Source organism: Manacus candei, unplaced genomic scaffold, assembly GCF_025592945.1.
Source record: "Manacus candei isolate 608988 ecotype Guabito, Panama unplaced genomic scaffold, ASM2559294v1 h1tg000008l, whole genome shotgun sequence".
Lineage (NCBI taxonomy): Eukaryota > Metazoa > Chordata > Aves > Passeriformes > Pipridae > Manacus > Manacus candei.
In genome coordinates, this window is record NW_026138056.1 from 8,829,340 (window position 1) to 8,850,224 (window position 20,885).

At 35.5% G+C, this 20,885-nt stretch overlaps 1 protein-coding gene across 3 annotated transcripts in view; it reads left to right on the forward strand.

The window, feature by feature from the left end:
• Positions 1 to 20,885, forward strand: part of LPIN2 (lipin 2) — a 46,209-nt gene that overhangs the window by 17,572 nt on the left and 7,752 nt on the right. For all 3 annotated transcript variants that reach the window (XM_051774970.1, XM_051774954.1, XM_051774959.1), the window contains exons 4-16: positions 3,346 to 3,644; positions 7,653 to 7,760; positions 11,854 to 11,977; positions 12,627 to 12,948; positions 13,188 to 13,287; positions 14,367 to 14,554; positions 15,762 to 15,855; positions 16,223 to 16,292; positions 16,396 to 16,485; positions 17,236 to 17,318; positions 18,435 to 18,579; positions 19,383 to 19,531; positions 19,966 to 20,052. In XM_051774970.1, coding sequence (XP_051630930.1) covers positions 3,346 to 3,644; positions 7,653 to 7,760; positions 11,854 to 11,977; positions 12,627 to 12,948; positions 13,188 to 13,287; positions 14,367 to 14,554; positions 15,762 to 15,855; positions 16,223 to 16,292; positions 16,396 to 16,485; positions 17,236 to 17,318; positions 18,435 to 18,579; positions 19,383 to 19,531; positions 19,966 to 20,052 — 1,859 coding nt within the window. The remainder of the gene's footprint in view (positions 1 to 3,345; positions 3,645 to 7,652; positions 7,761 to 11,853; positions 11,978 to 12,626; positions 12,949 to 13,187; positions 13,288 to 14,366; positions 14,555 to 15,761; positions 15,856 to 16,222; positions 16,293 to 16,395; positions 16,486 to 17,235; positions 17,319 to 18,434; positions 18,580 to 19,382; positions 19,532 to 19,965; positions 20,053 to 20,885) is intronic.

Sequence of the window (20,885 nt, forward strand, 5' to 3'; positions counted from 1 at the left end):
GTTGTCAATATCATAACTTCTATGAAAGCTAGATATTCTGTGACTGAATTTAACATCATTTTCATATGCTGCCAAGTTGTTTGATAGTTTGTACCATTTTGCTACCAGTAATAATAATGTAATGAATTATTTTTATTAGAACATTTTTTGAAAGATGTGTTGAATTTTTTTATTTTATGCATTTATTTTAGTTTATACATTCTTTTTGCCTGAAGTTATTCTCATTGCAGTGTCTTACAATAATTTTTGCCTCAAGTTCTTATAGCTGGTGCTACTGGCCTCTATTAATAAAGGTAGTCTATTTTTTGGCATATTTTTAATTTGTATTACAAATTTTTGCCCAGTTTTTTACAATTTTATTTATAAAACTTCCACCATTTAAGGATAACTTCTTTGACTTGAGAATTCCTCTTGTATTATTATACAGTAATCAATTTCCCAAGAACCTATTGCAACTGGAAGCTAATGAGCCTCTGAAAAACAGGAGTAATGCTTCATTTTTAGTCTGATTTTCTAAGGATATAAGAGTTATGTAATCACAGTATTGGTCAGTCCTGAGCATTGCTTTTGATCACTTTTGAATCTGTTGGCATTTTTCAGCAAGACTGACGGAAAGAAGTTCTAAATGCAAAGTTCCAAAAGGTTTAATGAAAATAGTCAGTTTGAAGAGAGAGGGGAAAAAAAATTGTGTCAGTGAAGTTAAAGATGAGGTGTTAACTTCCTGTTGTTATTAGGAATCAGTCTTTCAAGGAAATGAGCTTGATCCACTGTTGAGTTTAGGGTGCTACTTGTTTACTATGAAGGATCAGAGGAAGCTCTCATATTGAAAGGAGTTAAATATATTTTAAAGTGGAAGGAGAAAATAAGCATTAAGACCCCAAATGATAACTTGGGGTAGGGATTTATAACATTTAAGCAAAAGGAAGGTTGGGTTCTCTTTTAGCATACACCATGATTAAAATAAAAACTGAAAGCAGTTTTTTATAGATGCAGGCTGTCAGAGATTGATGGGAACTGACCAGTCTTACGACTTTCAGAAAGCCAGGGTGATAACCACTGCCTTTGTCCCCAGTGCAGTGCTTTAAAGGAGCTATTGCTGTTGCACTTGCTTAGTTTTAATTTATAACAAGAGTGCCTTATCTGTGTATAATGTGTTCTTGAAAGCTGGTAGTTCATGCTGAAACTATAGATCGGGTTTGCTACAAAGCAAAACAGTTATTTTTAGTGCTTTTGGACATTTTTTTTTCTGCAACTGATCAACATGTCCTTGATGACCTCTTGAGGCTATGCTTAAGGTATAAATCATAAAGCTCTCATCTATTTTTTTTTCTTTTTTTTTTATGGATTCAGAACTATTCTTTCAAAAAGGTCAGTCTTTGTGCTTTTCATATCTTCACATTCAGAACCAATACCACTCATCTCAAGTCATGTAAATCAGGACTATTTCTCAGCCAGTTTTATTTTAACTTTTCCTGAGGGTTTCTTTTTTTGTTATCCTTCATTATTTATCACTACTTGTGTAGAATTATATTTATATTAGGTGCTATCATTTTTTTTGGAGATTTTTCACAATGCAAAATCTGTTTGTCATGAGTGCCATATAAAGCTGTATTTTATTCTCCTTTCTCCACTTCACTGCACAATCAGTGGAACAAAATTTGGTCTGTAACTCTTACCTCAATGGAAAATTTGAATTTAGTATTAAATAATAGCAGATCAGACTTTGAACACATCAAAAGTATGATCAGTGCTCTGGCTGTTTCTGATCATAGTGTAGTTCCTGACTAATCTTCTGCATAAGAGTCCTGTAAAGTAACAGACATATTGTAATTACTTCTATTCTAGACCATGAAATTGAGTTCCATAACTTTCTCTCCTCTCCATGCCAACTCCATTTTCTTCTGCTTTTGTTCTACTTTGTCCCTTCACAGAGTGTTTCTTTCAGTCTAGATGTCAATGCCTTTTAAGTTTCCTGTTATGATGCAAATAAACCTAAAGCTAAAGCTTTTCCTTCAAAAGGCAGCGGGTTGTAATTAATCCAAGGTTGGTTGGTTGTATGTTGGTTTTAACCTGAGTAAGTTATAGCTGAGTTTTTCTCTTTGAATGATACTTTACATAAATAGTGCCTGACATGGGTGACAAAACTGAATGCACCTTCACCAATTTTGTGGTGAACTCCCACTGAGCTGGGAGGAGATGTAGACTGGTCAGAAACAAGAGCCATAGAACCAACTTGGCAGGCTGGGAGACTGGACCAACAAGATTCACAAGGTTTAACCAAGATACGTGTGAAGTCTTGTGTGTGGGTTGGAAGAATCCTGCGCAGCTGTACAGGCTGGGGTCTGACTGAAATGCGTCGCCATATCACCTGCCTGGCAGTGTGTCTTCACAGCAGTGAAGGCATATGTGTCCCAGGCTGCATCAGCAAGAGCACAGCCAGCAGATGGAGGGATGTGGGGTTGTCCTGCTTAGCCTAGTGTGTGTTAGATCAAACCTGGAACACAGTCCTGGTCTCCCCAGTTCAGGAGAGGCATGGAAAATTGGAGGGGACCCAGTGGAGAACCACCAAGTTGATCAGAGGTTTGGAGACATTGAAATAGAAAGAAAGGTTGCTGTAACTGGTTGTGTTGAGCCTAGAGAAGACTCAGGGGGATCTCACTACAGTCTTACAGTACCTATGAGATAGTTATAGAGAAGACAGAGGCTCTCTTCTCAAGGATGCCTAGTGATAAGATGGAGCAAAGGACATAAGGAGAAAATTCCAGCTGGATATAAGAAAAATCCTTCACTGAGATTAAGAACACTATAACACAGGAGTAGTTGTCTTGAGAAGTGATAGACGCTCCCTCACTGTAAATACTCAATCTTTGGCTTGACAAGGTCCTGGATAACCTAACCTGAGGCCCTGCTTTCAATAGTACATTGGACCAGATGATCTCCAGATGTCCCTTTCAACCTAAACCTTTCTAAGAATCTGTTTCAAAATAAATAGCAGTGGATTTAATTAGCTTTTTTTATTAACACATTTACTGAGCATGGAACTGGTGTGCTTAGGGGCAGATAATTTCAGAAACATTCCACTGACTGGGTATGTGCTTTGCTGGCAAAATCAGTTGTTTGTGTCTGGTACTGTAAGAATACTAATATGCATTTTTATGAACTTTTTGTAATCACTCTAGTGAACTTGGTTCCTTTCAGGATTTCAACTTCATACCACTGGGATGCTGTATGATTTCATGTTTAAATATAGACACAAGGATTAATCTGTAGTTGACAACTATTCTGTGTGCACAAAACAAAGTAAAAAAAATATCCTAGTCTTTTTTGTCTTTTTTTTTTTTTTAGGAAAAGGTTCCTGCATATTTGGCAACATCTCCAATACCCACTGAAGACCAGTTTTTTAAAGACACTGACAATCATTTGAAATCAGTTGAAAATGAGAGGACATGTGCAAACTCAGAAATTCTGCACTCTGCAGAAACAGAGACTGTATTCACCCCAGGTTCTGTGAAAAAGAAAAAAAGAAGAAGAAAGAAATACAAACAAGATAGCAGGAAGGAAGATCAGATCTCTTCTGCTGGGACTGAAGAGATTTTCGAAATGGAAATCAGCTCAGATGATGAAAAAAGTGTTCAACCCCTAAGGTAAACTCTCAGATAGTTGCTGACTGCTTTCACTGTTATCGCTGAACATTTAAAAAGTCACTTGTACATTTCCTCCATGCAAGCAATGCATAAGTTTTGGTAGGCTCTGGCTGGGCATTTCCTCAAGCAAACAAACAAAATTCCAAACTGGTATCTTCCAAATCTTTACAGAATCCTTCAGGTTGGGCCATTTTTTTATGAACGTGAAATGTAGTTAAGCCCATTCTGGTAAAGAAGTGTTGTCGCAATCTGTTGTGTCACTGAGAAAGTTCCAGTGTAATTTCTCTGATGAGGCAGAGTGATCTTCTGGTATGTTTGGTAACCTCTATATAAACTGCAGCATGGAATACCTGTAGTACACCACATCTGAATTTGACTTCTCTGTAACTTGAAGTTTACTTTGGCAACTTAAAACTACATAAATGAGTGTTCCTTCACATTAGTAAAGTCAATTCTTTACATGTGTTTAAAGAGGAGGGAAAAAAAATTTTAGTCCTGTAGTTTGAAGTGGATAAACTATTAGTAAAGTGGAGCTTGTGCTAAAGTGGTAGCACATACTAATAAGCTGAAGAAGTTTACATGAGTAACAGGAAAGATTAAGATAACAGAAGAAAGCTATCAGGCATATAAATCCTTAAAATCTGGGGAAGGCCTATTCACCAGGACTTAGTTTTCAGAGAAAGCTAGCTGTTTTATTGGACAGTATTGTTGTTAGTTGTACTACTGTCCGAATCAATTGAAGTTCTGATCTGGGAATTGCAAGAATGTTTTTGTGTAAGAGAATAACGTATAACTGAAAAAACTCCTTCAGGGTCTTCAAGGAAGTCTCAAATTTACTAAGTAGCAGCCAAAAAGGTTAGTGGAGCAAGAAAACATGAATCTGTTGTCACACCTATGTCTAATAAAATACACCAAACAAAATCTGGATTTTGGATAGATGTTTCCTAGAGTGTCTGTGTTTTTCTTAGTTCATTTGCCTTATCTTATTAATGTCATATTTATGTCAATGAATTGTCATTTAGATATTCGCTGCTCTGTTTAAGTCTGGAAATTGGCTTTTTGTTTGGTTTGAGATTTTTTCCTTTTTTTCCAGTGTAAGAAAAAGAACACCTTTGGTCAGTCTTCAGTGTGTGATTATTAAGACAACAATAACTTGTCATATTGAAAACGTCAAAAATAAAAATAACCATCAGGTACAGGAAGAAAGAAAATATAACCCATGAATCATTTATTCTTTATTCAGTGTATCAGTGTATCATTACAAATGGATGAAGCATTTAGCCATGTCATGCTAGTAATGACTGTTTTCATCCAGTGTTTAGAATTCTAATGGCTATTCTGGCAATTATCTTACTTGAACTAGAGATGAATAAAAAATTGCAAGTTTGACCGAAGTGTCAAATGTTTAGTCATAGCTGAACAGACCATGGTCCTTTCGTAAAGGTTACTCTGGTTTTATTTTTTTGTAGCCTTTAGAACGAAAGATTTAAAAAACTTTTTATTTGTAAGCTTCATTTTTTCACATGAGTAAGCAGAAACAGCAGTAGAAACGTATTATTGGACACAGAACAGTTCATAGTCTGAAAAGAAGATTTTGTAAAAGAATGCTGTTTTCTTGTGAATAGCAAGTAAATGAAGGAGTGAAAAAATATATTGTAGTGGTGGAGGCCCAGAGACAGTAGATTTGTGGCTCTGTGTCTGTTAGACAGTAGTCTGTAGCTCTGAGTTCATTTACTGTCATTTCCGTGGGCTGCCAAGGCAGGAAATAAAGTGCCTTGCAATAGGCAGACACTTGTTTTCTTTCCAGCTAAAGATACGGTTGTGAAAGCATTCATAAGATTTCTTTTCAAACCCTGTGGGTATGTAAGGTGATACCAGTGGGTTTGTTTTCTTTGGGATTTTGGTGGTTTTATTGTAGTGGTTTGTTTTGGGTTTGGTTTTTTGTTTGTTTGTTTTTAGTTATAAATGAAAAAAAGGAAGATAAGAAATAGAAACTTAACTGTGATTAGACATAGCTTCAGATTTCAAAGTGAAACTAAGAAAGGAAAAGGGAGGCTGATGTTCTGAGAGGAAGGTCAAAAATTCGGTCACAGGTGCCAGTATGTAATGTCTTATCTAGTTCTATTCTTATAAAGCAGAAAACAAGCTGTTTCCTGTTTCTTGAGGAAAATCTATTTCCAAGTGCTTATCTACTTTTTAAAAAAAATATGTCATTTGTGTTTTTCAGCTATGATTTAGATATGTTAGTAGTGCTGGATGTACATAAAATAATACCAGGAGGACTGAGATTACAGTGTGTATAACTCAGAAATAGAGCTCATTGTTTCTCCAGTGCTAAGGGTGTCAAACAGTTAAAGTAGTTACCTGTCTCTGAAATCTGATATATTTATTTATACTGTATAAAGTGGATAAGGACAAGAAGCGGCAGCACTGTTTATAAATGTTGCAACATAAATAACTTAAAATGGATGGTACAACTTGAAGTTATGCATACTGATTTTCCCTTCTTATTTTCAATAATCTTCAACTGCATTTGGATTTTTAACTTGTAGATTTATCCACTTATGGGTTAAATTTGTTTTTTGTTTTGATCTTTCGTCTGAACTCTTTTAGACACTAATTTCCAGTGAATAAAATCTGTTCGATATTACCCATGTGTCATCTTGCCTCCCCTCTCATGTGAAAATATTAAGAGCCTCTCTAATAATTTTTTTTGTTTACTTAGTTGTTCAATCATACCTTTTCCCTCTTTGGAGATACTTAGGACTGCCTACAAACATATTTCTGTCACACTTAGATTAGCTTCTGAATTCAAAGGATGTACAGTCTCTGCAGCTCTCATCTTAAGTCAGGATGCATCATCAGGTTTCATAAGAATACTATTATAGAATAAGAAGTGGAGCTACAAAGACATTTTTAGAGTTCAGTATTTACCATAGTCTAGATGTCTTACAAATGAAAGACTTGTGCAAATGAGGTAGATCACTATGACTGCTTAGTGTCTAATGGGCTGTATTGAGTAAGCATGTAAATTCTAAATATGTATTTGATAATGATGAAATATTTCTTTTCTCCATCCGTAAGAGAAATGAGCATTAGCATTCCAAAACAAATCCAGTGCATCTGTGTTGGTAATGAAATAAAAATATTTTTCTTTTTTCTTTCATAATATGGCTTAAAATAATTTCTGTCGCATTTTGCGCTCAAATTCCAGGCATATCTTCCTTCTGTTCTTATCCACTGTTTAGCCATGATGCCCTTGATCTAAGCTCAAAACAAGTTAGTTGTATTGTGAGAATAGCTATTTATTCAGTTAAATTCAGAAAGCTGTAAAAAGATCTGGTCTTTATGATGGTAACATTTAAAAGAGACTTCTGTGTAAAATACAGTGCATGACTGCTCAATGCGTTTTAATGTTGATTGAGTCTTTGTAGATACTAAGTAGACTTCCCAGTGCAAAACAAATACCACTGTTCAGAAAAGTACAATATTTCTATCTGCTTGTTGTAGTTGATGTTAATTTGTAAACTCTTGGGTAAATCATGAGGCTAGTACCTACCCCTGATTTCGTACTGGTTTTAGTTTATGAAATGTGCATTGTCAAAACTACCACCTCTGTTTAACTTTTCCAGTGATTGTAAGATTCACATAGTAAAGGCTATGTGTAAAAATTTATGTTTGTATTGTGGTAATATTATCTGTCTGTGTAGAGCAATATCACTTATCACTACTCATATAGCATAATATCATTTCTGCTATTGTGATTTCTTCAGTATTAACTTAGAGGAGTATTAGATTTTAAAGTTGCAATATTTTCAAGTAATAATAGTTTTTAAATAAATTTTAAGTTATATAAAGGTGTTTTGCAAACAATAAATCCCTTTAAACTATACACTGATTTCTTTTGATCTTGGATTTTTAATAACATATATGATATGTAACTTTTTAAACTGAATTAGTAAAGCAGATTTTTTTATTGCTCACTTATTGTCTTGTGTATCTCCACAGAGGGTCCTCAAATTCATCACCAAAGGGTGAAGAGCAAAAAGAGTCTTTGATTTACCACTCGAAGGACCATTACCCCTTATCTGATGGAGACTGGTCCCCTTTGGAGAAGTAAGTAATTTTATAATGTCATTATACATATAATGATATAATTATTAAAAAAAAATAATCACTGTGCCTTTTTATTAATTTTCCCCCTTGACCTATAAAACTATTAAAGTTGATTGACTTCTATGATATCAAATGCAGCATTTGATACTCATTTGAAACTTCGGGAACTTTCCTCTCTATTCAATGTATTAAAAAAGGTTGTCTTTATTTTATCATTCCTGCTCCAATGAAAAAGAACCCTTTCTTATTAAAATTCACTATTAAAGAAAGAAATAAAGTTAATAGGATTTCCTTAGGTTGAGAAGGGTATGGAAAACAAGTATGATCCGTATGATCAAGCGATACTTGATATGCCAGAAATCAGAAGTGTTGAGTGTTTAAGGTACATTTTGCTGTGTGAAGTAGTCCAAATTGCTCAAGGTAAAGCTAGATCCTAAACTTGAATCATATTCCATTTCAGAACAGAGAATTAGCTAGATACTGGAGTTCTGATATCCTTGATTATCCAGAGATACGAAAATCAGCATCAGCGGACCGTAGAGTCTTAAAAGTGGCATAATACAACTCACCAGCTCAGTTTTCACAGTGACCAGGACCTTTCTGTTTGTACACTCAAGTACACACTTCAGTTTCTGATGTTCATGCCACTATATTCCTGTTGTGTTCAGTTTGTAGATTTTTCAAGGCTCACCCTTCGGATTTCACAACTCTTAACATCAATATCTATTTGCATAAGAAAGCATTCTGTCCATATGTGATAGTACTTGAGGTAAATTTTCTATCTTTTGTGAATATTGGACATACAGGAAGGAGCATCCATTTAGCACATAGCATGCAAAGTAGTATCTTGATTCATCTGAACTCTTCAGTAAATGTCTAGTTCTACTGCTTTTCAGCTTGATACATTCACAAGGTCAATGAGGATTACTGGTCAGCCTTCTCTGATATCCAGCATTGCTTGTTAGCTGCTCAGTGCTCAGTTACCTGTTCTTCTATATCAATTGAGGGTAGTGCAGAATAGAAGAGATCAACCTTCAGAAAATACTTTTTGAAGTGCATAGTCTCTGCTTCAGGTGTTTCCAGGGCTGTGGCATCACTGGAGGCTGTACGTACCACCCCATGCTTGGTGCCTGCATAGCTTGTTAATGAACAGAAGCAGTTGGACAGGAAATCCCATTATCATTCCTTTTTGTTTTGGGTTGACAACCACATCCTCAATTATACTTAATGAGATGTAGTCTTCTCATATGTTCCCCAAAGGTTTGTGGTTTATGACTGAAAAGAAGTCACCGTGTTTGACCCTAAGGATTGACATGGTATTGTATGGATTATATCACCTAGACAATTGTAGCATAGAGGCTGATACTCATTTTCAGTTTATAAAACTCTTAGCTAACATAGACTAGCAGGCTATTCTGGGAGAGATGATTCATACATCTCTTCTTGTTGACATATTTAGAGGTTAATCTGCTCTAACAACTTGTTTATGCATCATGTGAGATATACCCAAGGTCTTTATAATTTTGGGGGATTTTTTAACAGAAAGCTACCCAGTAGAGCTTGCAGTGTAACAGACAAATTAGCAATTTTCCTTTCCCTCTTTGAGGTGGGGGTTGGGCACAAATTGGTGCATGAGCCATCTAGGAGAAGAGAAATTTTGCATTAAATTATTTCTCCTAAACCATCAAAGTAGGGTTTTATAATGTAGCTATTGTACAGTGAAAGAGAATTGGGAGGTTTTAATAACCTCCTTTTTGGAGATCTGAAAAAGCTAACTGACTTGTAATTGAGGTTAGTTGTTTTCAGGGTTCTCAGGGAAGATAATAGCTTAAGTCTTTTCCATGAGGACACTTCTGTTTGTCCTACTCACTATAATAAGATGAAAAGCATAACCATTAACTATTTAATATGTGATACCATCAATGTTCTTCCTGTTTTAACAAGTAATGTTACCATGACTAGGTCACTATTACAAGCTTGGGCCTTTTGGCTAAAGACTTCTGCCTGAGAATGACAATGGAAAACTTATGCTCTGGGGGAAGTGGAACTGACTTAGGGTCCCAAAGCCCTGAAGTATTTAGTCTTTTGCACTGAATACTACTGAATATTAAGGATTAAGCTTAGAAACAGGTTAATATTCTGCATGGCTTCCAGTTGACTTGTGATGTTGGCATGTGGGGAAAATTAGTTCATATTCTTCCTGAAAACAAATATGTACATGTATTTTCATCAGTGTGTTACTTTAAAAAGGCCCTTCTAACAGTACAGAAAACTTCATTTCTGTAGGACTTCGTTAAAGAAGAACTGAGGGGGGAAATATCTAAATGGTTTTCTTTCTGTGTCCTTGAGTAATGGAGGCTGGAAGTTGACTGTGAGATGATGAATTGCCACTGTAGATATGTTTAAATGTCCTGATCTCTTGGATTTTGTGATGTCCTCTTAGAGCAATGTGAGGAATTCTTACTGTCTGGATTGTGATCTGATCTGAATAGTGTCTATTTTTGCAGTCTGAACTGTGATCATGGTTTAGTCCTGTATGATACTGTAAAACCTGAGCTCCACAAACCTCCAGAAAGTTTCAGATATGGTACTGCATTAGGTAACTAATCTTTGCAGGATTTTTGTAAGGAAAAAAAAAACCATAAATTAAATACCTGTAGGGGGTTACTGTAAAATTTTTAGTATTAAATAATTGAACAACCTCAAAAGTTCATTTGGCCCAACCTTTCATGGAGAGAGAGTCTCAATGAGATGGTGTAGCACCTTGACACATCACAAATTCAAACCTCCTGTGATGGGGACCACTTTCCTGGGAAGATTGTTCCAGTGATTGATTGTTCTCACCGTAAAACAATTCGTTCTTATGTCAAGGTGAAATCTCTCTTGGTGCAACAAGTGCAAAGACAAGTGTAAAATGCTGTACTGGGATAACATAACTAAAGAACCCAGTACAGGCTGGATCTGTGTAGATGGGGAGCAACCTTGCTGACCTGGGGGTCTTTTACACAACAAGCTGAACACGGGTCAGCAGGGCATGGACAGCAACAAGGTCGTATTGGATCCTGGGCTACATCCACAAGGGCATTACTGGCAGAGGCAGAGATGTGATTATCCCTTGCCACTCAGTGCTGGTCAGGCCACACATGGAGTGCTGTGTCCAGTTCTGGTCCCTACAATTTAAATTCAAATATTGACCTTCATGTGTATATATATATATATATATATATATATATATATATATATATATATATATATATATATATATATATATATATATATATATATAAATCCAAGCCATAATATGTTAATGAACATCAAAGTATAAAAAGAGCAGCAGTTCAATAATATGCTTGTTCAATAATACTTGTCCTGTTCAAGAAAGGGCAGACTTGGACCTGTAAAATAATAAGAGAAAAATTATTTTGAAATCACTCCATTATAGCATTTTGTAGAGAGTTCTTCTGGCTTAAAAGTAATTTTGGCTAAAGTAAATTTCATAAATCTGTTTCTGATTTATGGATAATAATCACTGTAAGAAAAATAGGATGGATTCTAAAAGGTCATGTAGTACAAACACATCTGAAGGAAGTTTTCAAGTAATCTTTCCCTCTCCTAAGTTATCTTCTTAATGTTTTTTTCCCTGCATTGGGAATTGATGTTGTTTCATGCATTTGTCTTTTATTACTCAATTCTTGGCATAGCAAGGTGAAATACTATATTTTGACAAAGGTGAGGAACTTAAAGCTAATTTCTCTCTTTCTTTTAGATAAACTTTTTTTGTTTTGCTCTTGTTTTGTTTGTAAAATGGAACATGGACTGAGGGGAGAGCTATATCTGCACTGCAGATATAGTGGAGGAATCTATTTAGTGTGATCACTATGTAAGTCCTTTAATGTGATTTTGGTTTTAACCTAATTTCTCACTGTCTGAAAACCCTGCTGGGCTTCTTGCCATGTTGCCAAATAATTGAAGCTCTGTTAAGCTGTTGAAAACTCTACCAACAGTAGCTGCACAACAAATGCATTTTAAACACTGTAGCTTTCTTTTTTCTTTTCTTTTTTTTTTTTTTTTTTAATTCTTGTTGATTTGCTAGCCCTTTCTCTGAGCAAGTCTGCCCTAAAAGCGATTCAGAACTGGAAGTTAAGCCTGCTGAGAGCTTGCTCAGATCTGAATCTCACATGGAATGGACATGGGGAGGATTCCCAGAATCAACCAAGGTAAATTTATTTATTGTCTCTAACTTTCGCGAACTGAGTTTTGGCTTGTCTAAAATCGTGTCCTAGGAGAGGATTGGAAATCTACTGCTGTTCTTTAGAATGATTCAGCTGAAATGGGAAAGTAGCACCCCCTCGTGGCTGGCAGAGGTTTGGCTTCGTTGAGTTCAAAAGCTGCTCAGCAAAGTTATTGCGGAAAACCTAGCCCTAAAAGTCTGAAATTTTTGAATTTTTAGTTATAAACTGAAGGGAAAAACTTTAGAAAATAATTTCCTTTGTTGTCGAGTAAGTTCTAGTTCATTCCAGAAGAACTGTAGCCTTGGTAGAGTAAATGTGGTATCTTAACAGGACAGCTGGCAACAGAAGCCCTGATATGTCCACATTTATGCTATTCTCTTGCTATAGTTTGGTCAAGTCAGCACTTCCTCTATGCCAGTTTCTATGCTGAACTTGTAAATAAACTATTATGAAACTTCTGTTGCCGGGAACTTTGCTAATACAGTGGGACAGGTTTTATCTTGCTAAAATATGTATTTAAATTCTTTTTTGGATTACCTGTGACCAGGACTTTTACCATGAATACAAGTTTAATGTTTAGAATAGAATAAAACAAACAGAAAGTGAGAGGATTGACTAGACTTTTGTTTTCCAGATAAGCAAGAAAGAGAAACTGGAACACTGCAAAACAGCTACCATTACTCCATCAGAGAAGACTCATTTTAGGGTCATCCTCAGCTCTGATGAAGTTGAAGATGATGATGATGTGAAAGATTCTGTCTGTACAGTACTGAAACCTGAGCCAAGAACTCATCCTCTGCTTCAGCAGATGGATGTTAAAGATTCTCTTGCTTCTGCAATCGTAGAACCGCAAGTTGCTTTGCCATTAGATGCTGATCATCATTCCAGAATGCTGGTGGACCCTTTACCAGAAACAAAACCAACAGCAAAAACCGACTCTCCTTCAAAAAAGAAAGGTATGTAATAAAGCTGTTGATCTCTGCCTTCTATCTGGTGTACCAATTTTGAGGCCATAGTGGGAAAAGTAGAAATGGGCCTTTTCAATTTTTCCTATTTAAATCTTAACTGACTAAAACTATAATTAAACTCTTGAATTTAGGAATGATACAATAAGTCTGAATATACCACAATTACATTTGTATTTAATGTGTCTGGTTACCTTCATATTGGCAATCTTAATTGTTAAAATTAACAGGGGTGCACAAGCGAAGCCATCATCAAGGACCTGATGATATTTACTTGGATGACCTAAAGGCCTTGGAACCTGAAGTTGCAGCACTTTACTTTCCCAAAAGGTAATTTTGAACTAATATTCAGTGGATCTAGGGTGATATTGCAGTTTCATTACATGAGTTATTACATGTATTATTTATGTACCAATTCTGATAACATGACTCGGACTTCAGGTTTCTAGGCTTTTATGGAGTAACTGGTACTGATCTCATTGGGAAAATCTATTTCTAGTTTGAGAAACACATTGGAAGATCATGTGGGAGATCACTACTGAGAGTTTTCATCTTTGTGGAACCTGTATGTTCTGCAAACAGAGAGGGCAGTAAATTTAAACTGCACACCCCATTTAAACACTACTCCAGTGCTGTTTTGCCACATTGCTAGCTCTAGAGAAGCAGACATGAGTTTATATTTTGCATGCCCCGTACATCCTTTCCAACTTTTTAATATCAAAAAAGACCAACAAAAATCCCACTGCATCTTCATGCAAGGCAGCTCAGTCTCAAAATTCACTCATTGGCTTTTTCTGAAGAATTTGAAACATTTTTATACTCCTAAAATATTCTGCAAAATAATAACTGTCTAGGAAGACCTTTATAAAAATATAGCTTAATAAGAAAGAAATGTCTGTTGGTTTATGTTAAAACTAGAGTAGTAAACTTTTCAGTACTTCAGTTCAAACTAATAACTTTAACCTTAGATGACAGTGTGATATTTTTTTTATGTCATCTTTCTTTTCTATTGTACTTTTTCCAAACAGGCAGTGTTTTGAAAACATAAAATAGTGTCCTTTTGGGTTTTTTTATTCTTATTCTACAGCTTTCTGGTAAAGATTGAGGAGCACAGTATTGTTCTGCAGAATTGGAATGCAGAGGATGTTTTCTTCATTTAAATCCAATTTTGTTGTAGACAAGAGAAATGCAATTATTTCCCAATTTAGGTGAATATTAGAACTGGAAACTGTCAGGCTGCTAGTATTGTGAGGGGTTGATGGGGGTGTTTGTATCTGTTTTTTTGTTTGGCTGGTTTTAAATTTATATTGTAAAATTATGTAGAAATGCAACAGCAAGTTTGTTTGTTGTTGTAATGTGTTCTGTACATTTTTTTTTTGCTAAGTATAATACTTTTCACTTTCCTTTAGTGATTCTGATCCTGGCTTCAGGCAGTGGACAGAGTCAGATACCCTTTCTGGTTCCCAGTCACCCCAGTCAGTTGGAAGTGCTGCTGCTGATAGTGGTACAGAGTGCATGTCTGATTCTGCTATGGACTTGCCTGATGTCACACTGTCACTTTGTGGAGGTCTCAATGAAAATGGAGAGATTTCTAAAGGTACGTGAAAGACTTTAAAACATAAAGAGTAATAGAGCTCAGGCAGCTAAATCTGAATGCTCTGATTTCCTCCTTACAAAACTTGGCTTATTACTATACTCATGTCAAGAAAGGAGAATGGATAATCTTTCATTTTTCTAAACTTCGGAAGCATTTGCCAAGCAGAGATAGCAGAATTTAACCTCAAATTAATCAAGAGCACTTGATGTCTTGAGAAGCTTTCAGTCTCCTTTTTTGCACTACATGTTGTTTATCTGACCAATCAGCCTGATTTCTGACTGCAATTACTTGCTTAGTCCTATATAAATCTTCAAAACTCATGTTTTTTCCAATTGCCTGATTATTTTTTTTTTAGTTTTCTTAAGCGATTTAAAAAGAAAACAACTTTAGCTATTGTGTTGGACTATCTCTTTGCCAGCATTCCTTTTCCTGTCCTAATTTTTTGACAACCTTTAGATTTTTACCAGCTGATTCTTCTCCCCTAATGCTCTAGTTTATTTAATGTTGAAGTTGTATATGTATTTTTGAGGGAGCACTTGTGACCCCATAATCTTTATGAACATGTACTACAGTGCTTTTAGTATTACGTTTTTAGTGGTCATTCAGTCTCTAATGCATAAATTGAAATTTAAATGATCATTAATAAAGACTGAGAACACTCAGTACTCTTGATAACATAGTAGTAGTAATATTGGATTTGCTTTGAGAAAATTGTCTTGCTTGCAGGGGTCTTACACTAAATCGTGGATTTCTGCAAACGTATATAGAAACTAGTCACGAAAATGCTATTAGTTAGTGATAGTAGTAGTTTTTCAAACCTGAAAAGCAGACAACATCCTTCACCTCCCCTTTTTGTGTATTATCTAGGCCCCTTACCATGCCATTATAATTTTTGAAGAAAACTTGCTTAGACAAGCATGGCTCCCTTTTTCCAGCCTGCAAACTGAATTAGTGTCTGCCTCCTCCTTATCCTCCCTTTTCTAATTTCTTGATGCTTGTTACTGTGACTGTTGGAGTGGTGCAAGGCTTCCCCTGTAAGGGAGGAGGCAGTCACAAGACCCTTGACAGGTAGGCCATATTAGCATATCTTCAGTGTTACTGCAAGATCAGCAAAGACTCTGAGATGACAGAAAAGGTTTTCCTAGACATAAACTAATCAGACATCTTGGAATTTTATATTATTAATTTAAATCTCTTTCTGTTGCAGAAAAATTCATGGAACATATTATTACTTATCATGAATTTGCTGAAAACCCTGGACTCATTGACAATCCTAATTTGGTAATACGGATTTATAACAGGTAAATTGTCTGTGTCATGTAATTAGGCCATAGAAAATCTCATTTCAAACCTGCTCTTTAAAGTGAGCACACTTTTCAGCTTCCATTGCATTTTGTGTTATTGATGAATCTGTTTCTCAGTCTCAAAGAGAGATATTTTGAACCGAAGATTTGCATTAAATTTAGCTTCAGCTGGAGTGAGATTTTTTCTGCAATTTCCACTGATGTTGAATTGTATGTATTAAAATCACTCTACTTGCACAAAACTGTAATATTAGTGGTTGGCAGCAAATATATATATATTCATCAGTGAAAGGGCAAGTTTTCATGCTGATATTTATTGACTTGTAGTCAGATTTTGTAATATCAATAACATGTTTTAAAACAGGTATTATAACTGGGCGTTGGCTGCTCCAATGATTCTCAGTTTGCAGGTGTTTCAGAAGAGTTTGCCTAAGGTAAATAGATAAACTTATACTTTCCTTTAAAATTTTGTATGTAGTAACACATGATTATCTGTTTGTTTTTCTATACAAATTAAAACCATGTCTAATTTTTCAGGCTACTGTTGAGTCTTGGGTCAAAGAAAAGATGCCAAAGAAGTCTGGAAGGTGGTGGTTCTGGCGCAAGAGAGAAAGCATGACGAAACAGGTAACTTGAGACCTATTTTGATTTTTATTTTTTTTTTGAGCTGTAAAAAGATAAAAAGACTGTAATTTGTCAGAAGTACCTCTGAACTGCTTGTATAGCTTGGTGTCACTGATTGCCAGATGAGAGTTACTCAGTGTTGCAGTAGCTGTAGCTGCATCTGTTTATTTAGCCTTAAATACTGCATTAATATTTGGTGTTACTAGTTACTTCAACAAAATTTATTGTATTCAGCTGTTGCACAATGTTCTTAAAATTCTTTCTTCTAAGCCATAAACAGTAGTCAGAGCTACACTTCAGTCACTATAGTATGTTTTTGGAATGTGCACAAGTAGGTGCTGTGCTGCATCACAGATTTTATGCTGAAACACACCATTTTAAACTAAAGTATGCTTTCTAAACCTTGAGTATGGGCCTTAAATTTACCTCCCCACGAAAATGTGAATTTTATAAGCTTAGAGGTTGACGGCCCCCTTAATGCTAAATTATTCGTGTTAAACTAGCAGTTCTCAATTTTTGACACACAGAGTTTTGTTTCCTGAAATAATAAAAAGCTTTAATGGATCATTTCTTCATAAGCATATTTTTGTTAAATAATTTGCAGAATGAGCAATTCTGCTATATACTTCTGCAATAGACTTAATATACTTTATGTACTATATTAGTAGCTGTTTGCTTAAAACTATGAATTCAGTCAGATCAGTTTAAAATGTTTAAAATGTCAATGTATTCTTTATTATCATGTTTCTTTAGATACCAGAGGCGAAAGAGGGGAAAACTGAGACACAAAGAGCAAATGAGCTGCCAGCAACTATAAAAGAGCAAGTTAATAGTAGGTGTGTTCCTGTCTGAAGACTTATTTTGTGGACCAGATAGTGTCTTCTTTTTTTATTTTATTTTTCTTTTTTTGAACGAAGAATTCAGTAGGAATGTACTGTGGGAAGAAACATTTTCCTGTAAACTACTGAAGAGGAACCATATGTGTTTGGCAAACAATTCAACAGAAAAATGTGACAGCAAACATTATAGGAACTACAGACACACTACAGTAATTTCCTAAATCCCACTGTGTTTACTTCTTAAATCATAACATAACTGACAGAACAAAAACATACCTGGTAACCTTTAGCAATGGGACACTGCTCTGTAAATATAGTGGTATTGTTTCTGAGATGCTGTTTTCTTTTTTTCTTTTGTGAAAGCCTAATCTTGTATAAATAATTTAAACCATGCAGAATTTTTTGTAACATTAAATAATTGAAACAATAAAATAGCATTAATTACAGTGCACAAGTTGCCCATGATTGTGGTAGACAGCTATCAGTGCTTAGCACAAAACTGTCCCATTCTAGGTAACTTATTATGCATATTCATATTCTCCCATGATTTTACAAAGATACTTGTAAGCGTTGGTGTCTTAAAGATTAAAAAATTTAATATATTGTGATTTAATACTTCAGAGAAACTAAATACTGCTTTTAATCTTGAAATCTCTAATGAGCAGGAAAGTAAGTCTGTGAATAACCTTAAAAGGTGAGCTACTCTACTAACTTATCACCCAGTTTAATTTCCGTAGAAACTGTGGCAGCTTTTTTTAAAAACAAAGCACTGTTATCCATTCAGTGTCCCTTTTCCCCCGCAGTTTGCCTAATGCATCAACATAGCATCAGTGACCACTTGACACTATGTCTTTACTAAACCCGTCATGTGTGCAGCCAGCTAGGAGTAGTAATGTTTAGAGCTCCACTGGTACTGGCACTACAAGTCTTACTTGCTTACTGGCATATGTTGGCTTTATCTGGGCATTCACTAGACCTTGGACTTTGTTTGTCTGTGCTCTCAGGTAGTAGCAAATCCTCAACATAAGCAGAAATTAATCTTGCATAATAACCTTACTCTGTTAAAGAAGCATTTTCTGTAGCTTACGTGTATTCTGGTTGATGCCCTGTTAGACCTCCAGAAGATGATTCTTCTAGTGATGAAGCATCACAGGAGTTGAAGGAATCTCTAAAAATGGATTCTGCCCCAGCAGAGCATCCACCCCACGGGAACGTTCCATCTTATAAGAAGTCACTTAGACTGTCTTCAGACCAAATAGTAAGTGGCACACCTTTCTTGTTCATAGGATGCTCCCTAATTCCACTCTGATTCTAAGAGTTGAACTTTTTTCTGCTTTTTAGAAGTGACATATAAGTTCATTTCACAAAGTAAAAATTATGTTTGGGTTACCGTGCTAGCAATAGAAAAAAGGAATGGGGAAATTTAAAATTTGAAAAGAAAGTTAAAATACTTTCCTGTGAAAGTGTTTTTTAAGAATCTGTGTTTAGATTAAAACTTTGTAAGAAATTATTTTTTATAATCAAACTTCTGTATTAAGATGTTGCCAAAAAAGTGATGACGCTTGCTTCTGCAGTTTGGATGTGCTGGGATCTGGACACCTGCCTAACACGTCTGAGCATCTGTCTAACAACATACATTTAAACTGGTGTGCAGTTTACTCACTGCAGTCTAAAAGTTAGTTCTGCTACTGTCTAAATATATGATCTTCATCAGGGAAGAATTTTGAGGAAAGCACCCACTACGTAGGAAATACTGTTGCATACTTTGGCAAACTGGGAGTTCCGTTTGATAATGTGGCAAGTCTACTGTGACAGCAAGAATTAAAGAGGCAGAGAGTGAAATATCTGCTGCTGTAAACAGATAGAGGAGCTCTGGAAAAAAACATGTACAGACTTTGCCAGCAGAACTGTGCCAGTGTTAAACCATGGTTCACTTTTTGATGACTTAGTCAAGATAGACAAGGAAGAGTATATGAGCCATTTGCTGCAGCTCATTTATGATTCTAAACATTTTAGAGAGAGGGGAACTTATATTTTCAATTATTTTTATTTATTCTAAAGGCAAAGTTGAAGCTCAGAGATGGCCCTAATGATGTTGTATTTAGTATTACAACCCAGTATCAAGGAACTTGCCGTTGTGCAGGAACAATATACCTCTGGAACTGGAATGATAAAATCATCATATCAGACATTGATGGAACAATAACCAAGTAAGTATCTTTGGAGGGTTTTTTTTCTTTGATTCTTTTAATCTTGCTTTATTGATCCTACTGTGCTTTTCAAAATAAGATAAAGAACCTTTTTTAAGATGGCTATTAAAGGATGTTCATTAATAATCATGAAAAAAGGTCTTGCTTTGATTTTAATTTGTACTTGCCTTCACAGCAAGCTAGAAAATGTCTTTTAAAAGAATAATACAAAGATGGTGATTTTTACTATGTGACTGTTCCCTCTCGGATTGCTCCAGGTTTAGCAGCCATACCTTAACTTGGAAACTGACTTGTGTTTTATGGCCCCACTTTTGCAATAGTTAGGACTTTCTGCAGAGATGTTTCTATAAATACTCTTTATAAATCGCATATTAGTGGTTGTCTTTAACAAAACTCATATACTGAGTATCAGATACCTTTGATTCTGCTTTTAGGTCTGATGCTTTAGGACATATCCTCCCTCAGTTTGGCAAGGACTGGACTCATCAGGGCATTGCAAAACTCTATCATTCCATAAACGAGTGAGTATGTAATCTGTGAAACAATTAGAGTTTTCTGGAATTTGGGAATTAATGGACAGGTAATTGAATAGTTGTTAATAATTTATTAATGGATAGTTTATTATAATTTTTTAGTCTAAATGTTGGGAAGTCAGCTACTTCTGTAGTTCACAAACAAAATTAAGTTCTTTCCTCAGATGTATACTTTTGCAAGAATGCAAGCTACCACTTTTACTAGTTCCCTTCTCAAGTGTTTGATTCTGCATTTCATTTTTAAGAACTCTGTAATATTTTTATGAGTATGAAAGAGAAACACAATACCAATAATTTCTCAAACAGTCATGCTTGTATGTTTCCACCAACTGTGGTTGATCACAAGCCTTTTAGAACATGGTACAGTGTAAACTCAAAACTAAGTTGGGTCCTCCCAAAGCATAGGTATTTTGTGTTTTATTGGGTTTGCTACCCAACTCAAGTGAATGCTCCTTAGGATGAATTCCGTTTTCTGGAACAAGCCTAATTAACAACTTGCTACTTGCCACAAAGAGTAGTTTGTGGCCTGGCTCAAGTTTTCTGTCACAGTTGCATTTCTGATATAAGCTGATGTAGAACAGTGGAAAAGTAATTCAGCAAATTGGCAATTTCCCTGTGCTCACCTTGTGATCTGCAAGGATCTGCAGAGGCAGCCCCTGTGCCTTCTCTCTACAGCAGCAGTGAGGTATTTGTTTTATTCAAAAGTGTTGTAAACTACACCCTTATAAAGGTGCTGTTCACCTAAGAAGTATGTAGCCCTATAATATTTATGTCTGGTAACTTAGGGCAAAATAAACCTACATACTACCTCACCTTTCAGA